At 52.7% G+C, this 15,035-nt stretch overlaps 1 protein-coding gene across 6 annotated transcripts in view; it reads left to right on the top strand.

Annotated features, from left to right (window-relative positions):
- LOC116945424 (SH3 and multiple ankyrin repeat domains protein 2-like) overlaps positions 1–15,035 on the top strand; it is a 661,289-nt gene that overhangs the window by 631,643 nt on the left and 14,611 nt on the right. For 5 of the 6 annotated variants that reach the window (XM_032959740.2, XM_032959739.2, XM_032959738.2 and 2 more), the window contains 3 exons: positions 5,394–5,521; positions 9,098–9,200; positions 9,831–11,952. In XM_032959740.2, the coding sequence (XP_032815631.2) occupies positions 5,394–5,521; positions 9,098–9,200; positions 9,831–11,952 (2,353 nt within the window). The remainder of the gene's footprint in view (positions 1–5,393; positions 5,522–9,097; positions 9,201–9,830; positions 11,953–15,035) is intronic. The other variant, XM_076069270.1, reaches the window with a different exon arrangement.

Below are 15,035 nucleotides of genomic sequence, written 5' to 3'. Positions count from 1 at the left end.
AAGTGCCATTCGCGAACACCTATTCAAGGCAGACATGACCAGCACCACACCCAACTTCATTTCTTCTCTCTACCTTTCCCTGATATTCATACACTTTCAAGTAATAATTTAGGGCTGAGTTGACCTAGCAAAGGACCGGAAGAGTTTCGTGCATGGTGTGCGATGTCAATCCCAGTTCATCACAGTGCCATTGATCCTGACTCTTGCACACAAGTGAACGCTCATTAATCGGTCAATAACACCTTAATATAAAGAGGACAGCAGAGCTTGGGCATTTTTGTTGGGGCCGGCTCATTATGTGGCTGCCTTTGTGTTTTGTCTGCGGCTCCTCCTCGTGCTTATGAGGAATTTATGATTACCATTAACTCAAGATTGTATAAGTTTTCACGATTGTGCTGCCGTACAGCTTTTTCCCGGTCGTGAACCGCGTGCCGTTCGGCACAATGTCCGACGTTTCGCTCCATGCGCTTGGAGCTTCCTCGGCGACTTGCAGAGGCTCCCGGCACGTGGCGGGGCGGTGGGGGAAACGTCGGACATGGTGTCGAACAACACGCGGCAGATACGCGATCCCGGGATTCTGTGACAATGTTGTGGGGTTGCCGACATCTTCAACGATTGCAGCGACATCGCGTTGCCGTCGCAGCGCATTTTCCGTTCATCGGCAACAGAACACCGCAGTAACCTAAGATGCGTGTAAGGGTTTTATCAGTACAGTCAGGGGCCATCCATGGAGTACGTACGCATGGAAGTGGGGGGGGGGGTTAACCCAAATGCGTACGCTTGCGTATGGAGGGGCTACTGACAATGTACGTATGCATAGGAAACGGGGGGGGGGGGAGCCTCGATAATAATTTGTCTTAATTGGCCTTAAAATGAGTTAGATAGTCCGGCGGTGGACTATCTGTTTGCTTGAACACGTTAATAATATTATTAATCCTTGATCGTTTCTACCGTGGATTAAATATCGGCCGTTCTATAGGATTCGGAACGGGGGGGGGGGGGGTTAAAAAGTACACGTGCATACAGGGAGGGGGGGGAGGGGTCAAGTTTCGACAATATTTTTTTGCGTACCTACTAAATGGATGGCCCCTAATCACAATAATATTTTATCATCATTAAACTGCAGATCTTCACTCACGTTTCGCAGGATACGTTGTGGTTCTGTTTACTGCAGACTCGGCCTGACATAAGTGCCTGGTGTGGTGTGTAAACGTCAGCACTGGGTAGGCGAAGCTGGCTGGACGTGGTGCTGGCCACTCCCCACCCCCTCGTGTGTTGTGCCAGCCCTAATAGGTGCTCGCTAACAGCACTTGCCCCAACAGTCTGCTGAAGGATATACAGGGGATTTTTGTCCTTTTTTTACTGTATGTACATGCTGTTTGTTGCCATTGTTTTGTGTGTACGTACGTTGAACTTCCTTCGCGCCATACGAAGCCAACCGTGCTAATCGGGGGTACGGCGTGTTTGTGATAGGCAAGCACCAATGTGTGATCCTTCTCAAACTTGCGTGGTACTCGGAGCAAGTTGTGGAAATGTCAAATCCCGTGGTCGATGGTATCTTTCTCAAAAGACAGCAGCCACTATTGACTTCCCACAAAGTTGTACCCATTTAACCAACCACCCCAGGGGGATGATGAGTGGCTCAAACGACACCAAACTGGGATTTGAACCCTTGACCTTCCGATTGCAAAATTCAGAGCTCTCCCCATGGTGCCATCCAGAGAGATATGCTATTTGTAGTGTTGCAATAATGTCAGTACATACTTCAGATGGTATGGTATATTTTTAATACATAGTACTTGCACACCTGCAAGTGCACATTAATATACTGTGTGTGTGTGTGTGTGCACCTGGCTTGGCACAAGCGCCGTGGTGACGTCACCACCACTTAGTGGCGAATGGCGGTTGTTGTTGTGTTGGCATATTAGGTGGTGTATCTGCCGATCATCTCAGTCAAGCCATGGCACCTGGGTCTGTCCCGTGACCTGTCAACAAGCTTTCGATACTTCACATGGCCTCAAAGCGCACCCAACCTGGCACAAGCGCCATGGTGACATAATCGTTTTGTACAAATATTTTTTATCTGCATGAGTAGCAGTGGTTGGTTAAATGCCCTATGCCCCCATGTCGAAATAACTGAAAAGTCACGTTGATAGGTTCAAAGAAAATAACAAAAAACTACGACATTTCGATTGCAACACAACTGGTCGCCATAAAGATGACGAGGGCCTTTATCCTAGAGCGCATTGTACAAATCGCCCTGTACAAACGCACGTTGTCTAAATGTATATGAACGTTTTGACGGTGCACGCTATAAAAAAAGCGAATTTTTCCTAATAATTATGTATTTTCCCACAATTCGCAACCCTTGGTCAGAAAATCTTGCGGGGTGCCTCAAAATCGGTTCCCGTGATGTCAAAGCAGTCTGTAGACATGTTATGAGCGGCCGAACACGAAGCATCACAGTCTGTTGCCGTATAGCACCAAGCCTGATGACGATTGGCTTTCTTGCATAAGGGACATGCAAGAAAGCTGTTGCTGCTGCTACTGCTATTACTCGAGGCGCTCAACCTCCTGGTCAGTCCGAAAAAAATGGCGTGCCCCGGAGCCAAATCATCGGTCAATGTTGACCTCTTTTTTAACAGGTCACAGTAAGGCTGAATTAAAGACCGATAAACAGATTTGCTTATTAACATGTTTTACTGTTGTATGAGGACCGGTGTGTTATGCTGCACCAGTGTACCGCCAGTACGTCCAATATATATGTGTATGTTAGTACCTGTAGAGCATTGTGTATTTGTTTACAAGTTAACTTATCGTGAGCCACACCAAGCACTTATTCCTTTACATGAATTTCACCGATAGCTAAATTTGCATCTATGGGCGGTGTCGGTTCAAAAGTCATACAGCCACTCTTAACGCTTCACCATCCGTGCGGAAACATTTTCCAAACAACAACAACAACAACAAAAAACGAAGAGGGCTTTCTTCTACGATAACGCTAATAGCTTCGGCAATGCGTGTGTTATTTACATCCACCGCAATTATATAAAAATCCACACATACGCACTCTAATTTATGTATAGTTAGTGGGTGCTGCGTGTATGCACATTGAACTTGTTTCGCTTGGTACGTAGCCAACCGTGCTAATCGGGCACTACGTGAATACATCACGGTGCATTGCTAAAATCTCTCTACCGAGAGCAGAGCAATACCACTTGAAAGAAATTGACTTTGGAACCAAAGAAACGATTATGCGCCCTATAATTGACTCCCCTAACGTTTTTTTTTACCATTTAATTTCGACTCCATTAGGTGTGTGGGAAGTTATGGACCACTTAGCGTTCTAAACATGTAAAGTAACGTTCTCAGGGGACAAATTAAATGCAAACTACTAATTTTAGGTGGGCTTCTCTGCGTAATCAACAGCATCTGCCATGTTGAAACAGAGACAGCCTTTGGTGGGGAGTGTACACTCGTGGGTGGGCATCACACACCAGGACATGAGATGAGGCCAGAGCAGTAAGAGGGCCTTTGCGCTCCAGGATTGACTGTCCCAACGGTTGCAGAATCTGGCAGAAGGAAGTGACCTCAAGATGTGGTTCCATCAGCTGTGGTGGCTGTGATGGCATCTTGATCACGACCTTTAAAAAATGGCTCAGTGTTTTGATTTTGTCAAGTCGCTCAGCCTCTCCCCGAACATCAGTCGCTTTCATAATGGTCTGCCCCTAAATTGCATGTTGCCAGAAGCTGCTTATTCACAACTTTTTCAATCGTACTATCAAGCCATTTTTTACTTAAACATTTTTTAGAAACTGCCCTTCTTCGTCACTTGAAATGCTCCCCCCCTCTTTTAAAACGTGTTTTACACCTTGACTTAAAGCTTTCGTGACTGCAGGAATTCATATTCTTGGGTCTTTCAGTAAAGTCACGTAGATAGGTTCAAAGAAAATAACAAAAAAACTACGACGTTTCGATCGCAACACAAGCAGTCGCTTGTGCTGCAATCTATCTACGTGACTTTACTGAAAGACCCAAGAATATGTGTTTACATCCTCGCCGCAAAACACGTGTGGACTGTAAAACTACGTGTCATAAACGTGTCAAGATTGAGCAGGTTTATTTTCCTTTTTTACGATCTCCGTTAAAGCGTGGGAAAGACATGTTGAAAACCAGCGATTATATATTTTTTGCTGATATTTCCCAAAGATTTGCCAACTGTGGTTACCACTTGGGGGTTAAGAGCTAAATTATTTTTCGATGGAATTCATGTTTGCTGTGGGTAAGTTTAGCCAAATTACCTTATGTGGGTTGAAATGTGTCTCTTTAAAGAATTAAAAGGGACTTAAATAAGCAATGTAGCTTCACAGGATGCCAGTCGAGCAATCGTTGGATCATGGATGTGTGTAAACACTGCAGCTTCCAAAAAAAATCCTTGAATGCTGCAGTTCTGGAAATTGGCAGTGTAGGAAACGCAAATTGCTCACATCAAATTAGCCTCATCGTTATTGTAAATGTTTATGATTAATGCTGGCTAAAGAGTGTTCCAGTAAATTAATACATCTTTACATTTTGATTTAAAGCTTTCTTGACTGCAGGTATTCATATTCTTGGTTCTTTCAGTAAAGTCACGTAGAAGGGAAACAATGAAATAATAAAAATATAAAACAATAAAATTATCACGACGTTTCGACTGCAACACAAGCAATCATCATCAGGTGTGAAAACCACACCAAGAAAATTTGAAAAAAGTGGCGTTTTTTTTTTACGTTAGCACTACGGAGAGAGATTTGACAGTTTGTTCAGATGGACGAGTCCATCTATGTTCGGAAAAGAGGAGGGAGGAGACGAAAATAATGTATGCGGTCTGAAAGCCACCGTAAGCGTGAACAATCAATTAAGACCCAAAATGTTTTTTTATCAAATCCTTCCAATGATTGCTAAACCAGAATCCATCTTCTCGGTTGAAATTGTTTCTGTGTTTGTATATGTGGATAGCCTCATGAACGAATCTCTCATGGTAGCCAGATGGCTTGCAAATAACCTCTGTCTTGGAGAAGTCAATGTCATGTGAGCCTACTGAATTATAACAGTGATCTGCCACGGCCGAGGTGTTGGTCCTACCGTGTTTAAGGTCTGCTTTGTGTTCACGAATGCGGTCCGAGACATGTCGTTTAGTTTCTCCAATGATAATACTACCCCCCCCCCCGCCGAACCGGCAGACGAATGCCAACTTGCCGGTTGGTGCTGCGTTCACCTTGTGCCTCACAGGGACAGCTGCCACCGGGTGGAGGGGGTGGGCGGGGTGCCTCGGGTGTGATTTATACATCAAGCGACGATGATGTTGATTGATTTTAATCGTTCCCCTGGCCTCCACCGTTTGCCGCGTGCAGAGAAGCTGGACGAGATTCTGGCCAATGCGGACAAGCCCCTGGGGGACGCGGCGGCACAGGCCGACTCGCGCGCTGCCACCGTCAAGCAGAGGCCCACGAGCCGCCACTTCATGCACGAGGAACTCAAGGTGTGGCGGCGCACTCGCTCACACGCACGCAAGCACACACACTCCAACAGCAACCGCCATTCGCCACAAAGTGGCGGTGACGTCACCACGACGCTTGTGCCCCAGGCCATGTGCACCTTGAGGGCACGTGAAGTGTCGAACGCCCGCTGGCAGGAGGTCACTGCGCAGACCCAGGTGCCACGGGTCGACTGATTGAGACGACTGGCTGATGCACCACCTGTGCTCCCTACTGTGCCAACCTGCTGTGCTTTAGCCACCCGGCGCTCCGCTCGTTGTTGTGAGCGTCGCTCCTCCGCCCTCCGTTGTTGTTGGAGGGCGACTGCCTCCCAACTGCCCAGTAGCGTCCTTCACGAGCCTCCTTCACAGAGGCCGATCTTGACACTGCTGGTACCAGTCATCAGCAAGTCCACTCAGCTCCACGTCCTCCTGTACCATATCACTCCATCTCTTCTCTAGCCCATGCCACGCCCGTTTAGCACCCTCGATCCGGCCTAACAAAAGCTGGATCGTAGGCAGGCCAGCATTTCGCTTGGGAGATCATCTCTGCCCGGTGCCTTTCCTGGTCTCAGACTCTGCATCGCCTTCAGTACTTCCTCTACAGATGGCACCTCAGCCAGCCACTCGCAGGGGGTGACTTCTTCTTCAATATTTGAGGCACCGCAGCCTTAGCAGGGTCATCCCCACTTTGTGCCACGATGTTTTCCAGGCTGAGGGATTTCCCTCCCCCAGGACCTCACAGAAATGCTCAGAAAATCTGCAAACCTGTTCCTGGGGGTCGGAGATTGGATCCTCGTTCTTTCCCCTAATGATGGTAATAGGTGTGGCGCTACAGGCTACTTTCTTGATGGAGTTAAAGAGCGATTTGTGATCGCGGGCCATTGAGGCAGACTCCATCTCCTCAGCAACCCGTGACCACCACCCATCCTTGCAGCGCCTCACGGCTCTCCGAACCTCCGAGCGAAGGCTGTGGTAAGCCTCCTCATTCTCTGACGTGGGATTCTGTAGACGGTGAGAGTGGGCCTGTCGCTTTTTTCTCAGCCAGCCTGCACACCTCCTCTGGACCGTGTACCCAAAGCAGCCATTGCAGCTGCATGAGCCACGGTCCTAAACCTCACCCATTTCCCCTCGATATCAGGAGGAGTGGGGGACGATGCCAACCCCAGCCGCAAGCGATGATGCAATTCTCTCTTGCAACTTTCATCAGCTAGCTGAGACAATGCCACTATGAGTTTGAATAGGGTCCTGGGTGTACACCCACCAGCGGAGTGGAAGAATGGCATGCGCATCTTACAGATGACAAGTCGATGATCAGTGGGTAGATGAGCTCCACGGTAGGTCCTGGTGTCAAGGACATGGGCCCGCATCCGCTGTTCCGTCACTATGTAGTCCAGCAGATGTTCTTGCTTGGACCCGGCCTGCATCCATGATGTTGTGTGGATGCGCCGATGCCTGAACAGCGTGTTGGTAATTACAAGCCAATGGGCTGCACAAAAATCTAGCAGCCTCCGGCCGTTGTTATTCTGCTGATCTGGCCCATCCCTTCCAATCACTCCAGACCAGGTGCCAGCATCATGACCAACTCGGGAATTGAAGTTACCCAACAAGATGACTCTATCCCGAGGGACCACTTTAGCTAGCACCTGTGACAGGAGGTCATAGAAGGCATCTGACTCATCGGCCTTGCCTGCATCCCTTCACGGATGTTCGTCTTCGGTGGGGGCATAAGTAACGACGACCACCACTCCTCGCCTCTGGTTTATGGGAATGCGAGCCCAAAGTAGCCTGGGGCTTACAGCTTCCCACACCTCTCCACCATGCTCCCACACCCCCTTCATTTTTTTGTTCAGAAGAAGAGCCACTCCCTGTTGTTTGGCAGGCTCCTGACTCGAGTAGAGGACTGTCCACCCCTCATGGTGGCAGGAGCCAGAGCCGGTCCACCGGACCTCCTGAATACCACAGAGATCCAGGCGGTACCGGTCCAGCTCCCGACAGAGGAGTGGCCAGCCTGTCTTCCGCAGTGAGCGTTCGAACATTCCACGTTGCCACCCGTAGTAGTCTTTTGTTTTTTCTGGACGTGGCGGTGACATCACCACGGCGCTTGTGCCAGGCTATATGCACTTTGAAGCCACGTGAAGTGTCGAAAATCTAACACACTCGCACACGAGCACATTCGAACGAACACAAGTGGCACACACGCTGTTCACGAGCTTCTATGAAGGCCGCGTCTATGAAGGCCGGCATAGGCGCACGAGGGGTGTGGTGTGGCCAGCACCATGCACGGACGCTTTTGTCTCCCTACCGCTGACGTCAACGTAACGGGTTGCCGTGTGCTTTCGTAGCGCAGTGCGCCAACCACTGCACGACCGCTCGTGAGCTCACGCGCCCACATAAGCACACCAAACTCACGTGCACAACCCACTGCGCCATTAATCATCGCTCTCAGTCTGTTTCAAGGCCACAGATAAATTTCCATGTTAATGAGAACAAAATAAAAATCGTAAGTCAACCCAATCAATCAGGAATTAAACCGGGCGAGAGCCGTTTTGAGAAAACACGTCTATTAATAAAGTGTAGGTTTCAAAAAATGTCAAGGTGTAGGACAGCGGAGCATAAACGTTGTTGTCCCGGAGGTACTGGACCGTGTAACGTCGTGTATAACGGCCCTGTCAGTGAAGTCGGTGGCCCCAGAGCTTTCCTCTGGACAGCTGCGTCCAAGGCGCAGCCCTGAAACTGCCCGCTCATCCCACTGCTGGGTAAGGGGCCTCAACGACGAGAGGGAGCACTAGGCCTAACTCTCCCTTGGTGGCCAGGTGTCTTGAGAAACACACGGGGTGACCCACACTTTACCCCGCCAAATGTGGCATGCCGATCAACTATCCGGCCATTTATACCGCGGGATGGACAGAGGTGGGGAAAGGGTGTTGGTTGGGGTGGGGAGAGGGACCAAATCAAAAATTTGGCCATTGTTTAAACCGCCATTCTGGGTCGTGAGTATCTACCCACATCCTCACCTTGATGAGCATGTCAGGAATAAACACGTACAGTAAAACCTTGGATTGCTAGTAACTTGGTCTGCGAGTGTTTTGCAAGACGAGCAAAATTTTTAAATAAATATTAATTTGATAAACGAGCGAGGGTCTTGCAATACGAGTAGTACGTATACGCTTTGTCTGCCGAGCATCACGTGATCACAACTGATATACGAGTGGTTTGGGTTTCAAACACGTTTCCGGAACGAATTATGCTCGCAATGCAAGGTTTTACTGTGCATAAATGAAGCTACCTGTTTGTTTAAAGCCGGTGTTCTTGTTCATCCAGCTCTCCCCCCCACCGCTCCCCCCTGCCCTTCCCCCCACCACTTCCCCCTGCTCCACTACCGCTCACCCCCCTCGCCACACCACTCCCCCCACTGCCCCTTCCTCACTGCTCCGCCCACCGTTCCCCCAACTGCTCCCCCGACCGCTCCCCCCCCCCGCCACTGCTTTAATGTTTTTTGTATTGTTTGCCCGCCCCGACTGGGCATCTGTGATATTCTGATTCTGATTCTGCTCCCCCACCGCCTCCCCCACTGCGCAGTCGCTGTTTGAACGCCAGGCCATTCCCGTGGCAACTCCGTCCGTGCCTGGGACCCCCAAGAAACTCCCGGTCTCTCACTCCACGGGGATGTACAAGGCGCCCGGTTAGTGCCGCCCCCTTTCGCCGCCTTTCAACTCGGTTCGGGCCACCGCCGTTATGTGTCACGGTCACGAGAAGACATCGTGACGGGTGCGATGCCGTACCTCGCGTCGTATCTTGTAGCAGATTTATAGAACTCTTTTGAACATGCCTAATACAACAATGTATTATCTTTCAGCGAACGGTCAATCGTTGGTGACTTCGGGTAAAGTTATACCTAGTTTATAGACCCAGTAGGGATGATGGGCTGAGTAGCACCTTGACCCTATTTAGAATTGACAAACCTTCACACGGTGAAGTCGAATGCTCTGTCCGCAATACCGTCCAGCAGGCTAACGCTGTCGTAATTATGTCGATATTGCGATCGTTGCATAATCCACTGCTAGATGAAGGCCTCCCCCGTGCCGTGTTAGTCACGTGGATCATTTGACTCTCCTTTGTTAGCACTGGTCACGGGCTGTTTGTGTAGGGGTCACCCAGGACCAGTTTGGATATCGCTCACCCCTTGGTGCCAGCGCTAGAATTGAGCTCGCCATACTCGCTGCACGGTGCGTGAACCTAGCCGCCGTCACCCCGCCTAAAAGATCTCTCGTTGTCTCGCCAACCCCGTCGTCACCTTCGCCCGTTTCCCCAGCAGACACGCAGGAGAACGGCAAGTACGCGGAGCCGCCGATGAAGTTCGCCTACTCCATGCAGGAGCTGAACGACTACCATGAGAACGACCTCGGGGACGTCGTCGACATGGCCGAAATCCCCCCGCCCCCCAGCATGGCCCCTCCGCCCCTCCCCCCGGCCGACTACGGCGACGCCAGCGACGCCAGCGGCGACGACGACGACGACGACGACCAGCCGCCGCCGCCGCCGCCGTCGTACGCGCCGCCCGCCCCGCCGAACCCGCCGAGCCCCATCCTCCCGGCGTTCGGCGCGGCCCACTCCACCTTCCGGCCCAACGGGGAGACGGCGGCGGCGGCGGCGGCGGCGGCGGGCGGCCACCTCGCGCCGTCCAACGGCGCCGCCAGGGGCGCCGTCCCGCGGGACCGTGAGCCGGCGAGCCCCGGGGACGGCGACAAGGCCGACGGCGCGCACGCCAGGGCCCCCAAGAAGCCGCTGCGGCGCAAGGGGACGCTCATCAAGCAGGGCAACGTGGAGAGCAGCCCCGAGAAGGCGGCGGCGGTGGCGGCGGCGGCGCTCGCCTCCGCGGGCCCCGGCGCCTCGGCCCCCGGCGCCATCCCGTCCATCGTCATCAAGGAGCCGTCGACGAGCAGCAGCGGCGACGCGAGCCTCACGAGCAGCGTGGAGTACGAGGGCCCGTCCGCGGAAGCGGGCGACGCCGGCGACGCCGCTGGCGACGCGAGGGGGCCCTTTGCCGCCGCCATCGCCGGCGCGGTACGCGATCGCGAGCGGCGGCTGGAGGAGAAGCGCAAGTCGATGGCGGCGCCGGCGCCCACGGGACGGGGAGGCGAGGCGGCGGGCGGCGCGGAGGAGCCGCCGTCGCCGCTGCTCACGGTGCCGCCGCCCGCCGGCCCGACGGCCCTGAGCGAGTCCCCCCGCGCCGACATGGCCCCGGGCCGCGAGGCGGCGGGCGGCGTGCACCCCCTGTCCGGCGAGGCGCTGCAGCCGACATCGCCCATGGCGTTGATTCTGGCGGCGCGGCAGCGGGCGATGAACCGCCAGTCGTCGCGCCGCCCCAGCGATCGCTCGTCGAGGAGCGAGGTCGACGGGAGCGTGACCGGCGACGGCCCTTCCTCCGCCGCCGCCGCCGCCGCGGTCCGCGTCGCCAACGGCGAGAGGGAGTCGGAGGACGAGGCCTCGAACCTGAGGCCCCCGAGCGCCATCCCGCCGCTGCCGCCGAATCCGCCGCCGGACGGTGCGCCGGCGGCCGCCGCTGCGGGGGCAGGGGCGGCGACCCCGGGGCATGCGATCCAGAAGGCGCAGAGCGTGGAGGGCGAGGACGACTTCGTGTTCTCGGACCCGCTGCCGCCGCCCCTGCAGTTCTGCAACAGCTTCGAGAGCTCCGACGAGCAGATGGGCGACCAGGTGCTGGAGAAGATCAAGCTGCGGTCGACGAAACCCAACGACCCCGAGCGTAGGAACACGAGGACGGTGAAACCCGCGGCCTCCATGAGCCCCTATGAGCGGATCCTGGCGAGCATGATGCAGATGCCCATGAGGGGCACGGCCGCGGCAGCCGGCGCCGCCAGCCACTCGGACTCGGTGGACGCGAGTGCGGACTCGGGCCTCGAGGAGATGGACAGCAGGAGCAGCAGCGAGACGACGAGCATCGTCTCGACGGCGTCCAACGTCTCCACCGTCTCCTCCGAGGGCGGGGAGGCCGCTGATGGCCACAAGGAGCACCACCAGCAACGGCAGCAGCACGCCCGCTCGCAGATCGCCAACAAGCCGGCGAGGTTCACCATGAACAACGTCTCGTCGCCGCCCCCCTTCTCGGGGCCGCCGCAGAGGCAAAACTCAAAGGGCCCGTCGACACCCAGCACGCCCGTGTCGCCCGGCGCGCCGCCGCTAGCCGGCGCCGACGGCGCCACGCCGAAGGCCTCGGGCTTCCCGAGGAGGTCCAAGCTGTGGGGGGAACAGCCGTCGGCAATGGGCAGGAACGGCGGCGTCGTCGGCGGGAGCCTGGACACGGGCAACGCCAAGTCGAACGTCATAAACGAGCTGAACTCCAAGCTGCAGCAGATGAGCGTGCCCACACGCACCGGCAGCCTCCTGGGGACCAGGTCGTCCGGGCCGGCATCGAGGTAAGGGTTTCACGCAGCTGCTGCTTGAGTGGCACGGGCCCAGGGACCCCCGAAAAGACCGAGCGGACAGCAGCAATCGGTGCTGTTAACGCTGTAATGCATACCGGGCAATACGTTTCTTGAATTGAGCAAGGTTATAACAAGTTGACGGGTGGGGGGGGGGGGGAAGAGACCATCTGAATGGAGTTTTGAAGTTTTGACCGGTGTGTTTTGGTGGTGGTGGTGGTAGTTGAACACCGTGGGGATGAGACGGAACGCTGAGTCTGGTAGATCGAGTCCGCAACATTAGTGGGGGGGGGGAATCGATAAGCGAAGTGACGACCCAGAGTAAAATCCACGCGGCCACTTGGAGAGCCCGCATACTCTAAATATACAGGCGTCATCAGGGTCGGGATTGAACCACAACCTGCTGCATACCACGCGGGGCGCTGTAGCGTCTCACCACCTGACAGGACAGCCAATCAGTAATATCCACGCCTGATGGTTTACACCTCGCTGCATTCACAGTTTGCCGAGTCCCTGACCGTTCCATTTATGGAGGAGATATCCCCACACACCTTCTCCCGCGTGTTGCTCGGGCGCGGCGGTGGAGCCATCCCCACTCTCGTTGTGAAAGAGTAACCGGGGGCCATTCCTTTTGTGGATTGTCGCTCTGCGCTCGTTGAAGTGGACTGCCGGATTGTGGGAAGTCGGCCAATGGGTTCCGGTTGTACGGTGCGGTGTTGTGCGCGAGGTCGAGTTGTTTCGGCCGGCCACGTACTCGGAGCTTCTTCAGTCCCGAACGTTTCGGATTCCCGAAGAAAGCTTCCGGGGCGCACGGAGCTGAAACGTCGGCCCGGTCTGCCGAGCAACGTACAGTACACGTACGGTCTGAAACACATCGGAGAGCCAGGCAGCACAACCGCGAAAACGTAGCAATAGTCATTCTTTGGTGAATAATGCATAATTTACACCACTAGTTCAGAATAACTCGTAAAGATCATTTGAGTGGGGACTTACTTTCAATTTTGTGCTGGATAAACGGACTTACTACATATCACCAGTAGAATATATACATTTAGACTGTGGATGAACTCGTCCCGTCCACAGGAATGTGGATTTTCTACCACTACCTTCGCATTAGCCAGTGCTCATTTGCGTGTCGTGACGCTTCTCGAGCGGTAGGTTTTACGACATGCATGCGCGACTGTTTTCTCATTCGTCTCGGAAGTCGTCTCTCTCACGGCAAGCTGCCTTCCGAATCCCCACCAACGTTGGCAAAGCGGCGGTGCAATTCCCCATTGGTTTTTTTCGGTAAAGTCACGTATGTAGAAATACCATAAAATTATATTAAAATGAATCAATCACGACGTTTTGACCGCAACACAAGCGATCTTCATCACGTGTAAAAAAACAAATCACGGAAGTAAATGCAACAAGAAGATGAGAGACGAGAATTCAACAAACCTAAGAAAAAATTTACGTGATGCACAACCAGTCAGGCCAACAACACAGTTAGACACTTACCTGGCGGACCACGAATTTCAGAAGAGTGCTCAATTTTCGTGTTCAACCTCTGGATTGAACATACCAGCATAGACAGAGTGAACAAATACGAGGTACAAGTCAGCAGAAATACATATACAGGGACACCAAGAGGCAATTCCCACCACCGTCGCTTAGTGAATTGGCGAAGAGGGCCGACTGACGAAGTTGACATTTTTTGCGCCATCGGAAAAAATGGCAACGCATGCGTCATCTCATTTATTACGGGCACAGCCCGTGCTGATAATATTCGATGGAACGGGCAATCTTTGAGTTGACCGTAAGCAACGGCTGTAGAACGCGAGGCGTCACACACAACTGTAACGGCGTGGCAGTCACAATCTCAACTAGCTGGACCCTTCTCACATATTTAAGACGACAACGCTTATACCTTTCGCTGGACCCGTGGCTTTTTCCTGTGACAGTACAACGTTCTGTTTAAAAAAACAACAACATTCTAATAATATATTCACATGGCACGTGATCTAATCGGGATTTGATTTAAACTCATCTAATCGTACGACTCTGTCCGCCAGCAGTGGTGCAAGCAAGCGATTTAGCACATTCGACTCCTATTAAACTAAAACTTACACAATATTTATTTGACCAGGTAAGGCCCAGTGGTCAGTTGCCTCACCACTGGGCCAATTGCAAGCAGTAAGACTCCGTTTGCAATGGGCTCGGTGGTGAGGGAACTCACTGCTGGACTAATCCGGCCACTCACGGGTGAGATGGTGCCGTAAACTCTCCGTGCAGCTCGGATGCGCGTTAGACGTTTCAGTCACTTTTCAATGAGGCAGTCGTAAAAAAACACACACACACGATAGGTGTCTCCGCAATGGCATAGTTGTTCTTAGACATCGGCAGTAGATATGCTCATGTATCCTCTGACAGCTTCCTATTGTCAGAACGTGATGCTTTCCCTCGGGCATTGTAACAGTCGTGGGAGGTCGGTGGGTTGCTCGCAGCGGGTCAGTCTGCGCAGGGGTAACGGTGCAATTCCCACCACCGTCGCTTCGTGAGTTGGCGAAGAGGGCCGACTGACGAATTTGACATTAATGATGAGGACGTGACACCGTTGTAAAGTATCCTGCCTGTAAAGAATTACCCACAGCACATTTACATAAACGTGAATATATATTTTTTAGACAATTCACATGCCACTGTGATTATCTCTTTTATAAATGACTATTATTTATTATTTGAATGACTTAAAAAAGAGAGATGATATTGTCATCCTCTCAGCTGACAAGGGCAATGCCACTGTCATCATGGATAAAACCACATACAACAACAAAATTCAGGACCTTCTTAATGATGGCTGCTATACCAAAATTAACAGAGACCCTACCAATAGCTTGGCTACTAAAAAACAAAATCATCACTAATTCTACTTCCCTAATCGAACACACCAAACAGCTCTCTCTAAAACCTTCAGCTGCTAGACCACCCAGATTTTACAGCCTTCCAAAAATCCATAAAGAGGGTACTCCACTCCGCCCTATCGTATCCACCATTAACTCACCCACTTACAGACTGGCACGATTTCTGTCTGAGAC

The sequence above is a fragment of the Petromyzon marinus genome, chromosome 24 (genome assembly GCF_048934315.1).
Source record: "Petromyzon marinus isolate PM22_M1 ecotype Great Lakes invasive population chromosome 24, UKy_Petmar_22M1.pri1.0, whole genome shotgun sequence".
Classification (NCBI taxonomy): Eukaryota; Metazoa; Chordata; class Hyperoartia; order Petromyzontiformes; family Petromyzontidae; genus Petromyzon; species Petromyzon marinus.
Note: the sequence above shows the minus strand (reverse complement) of the source record. Positions and strands in the feature narration are given on the sequence as shown.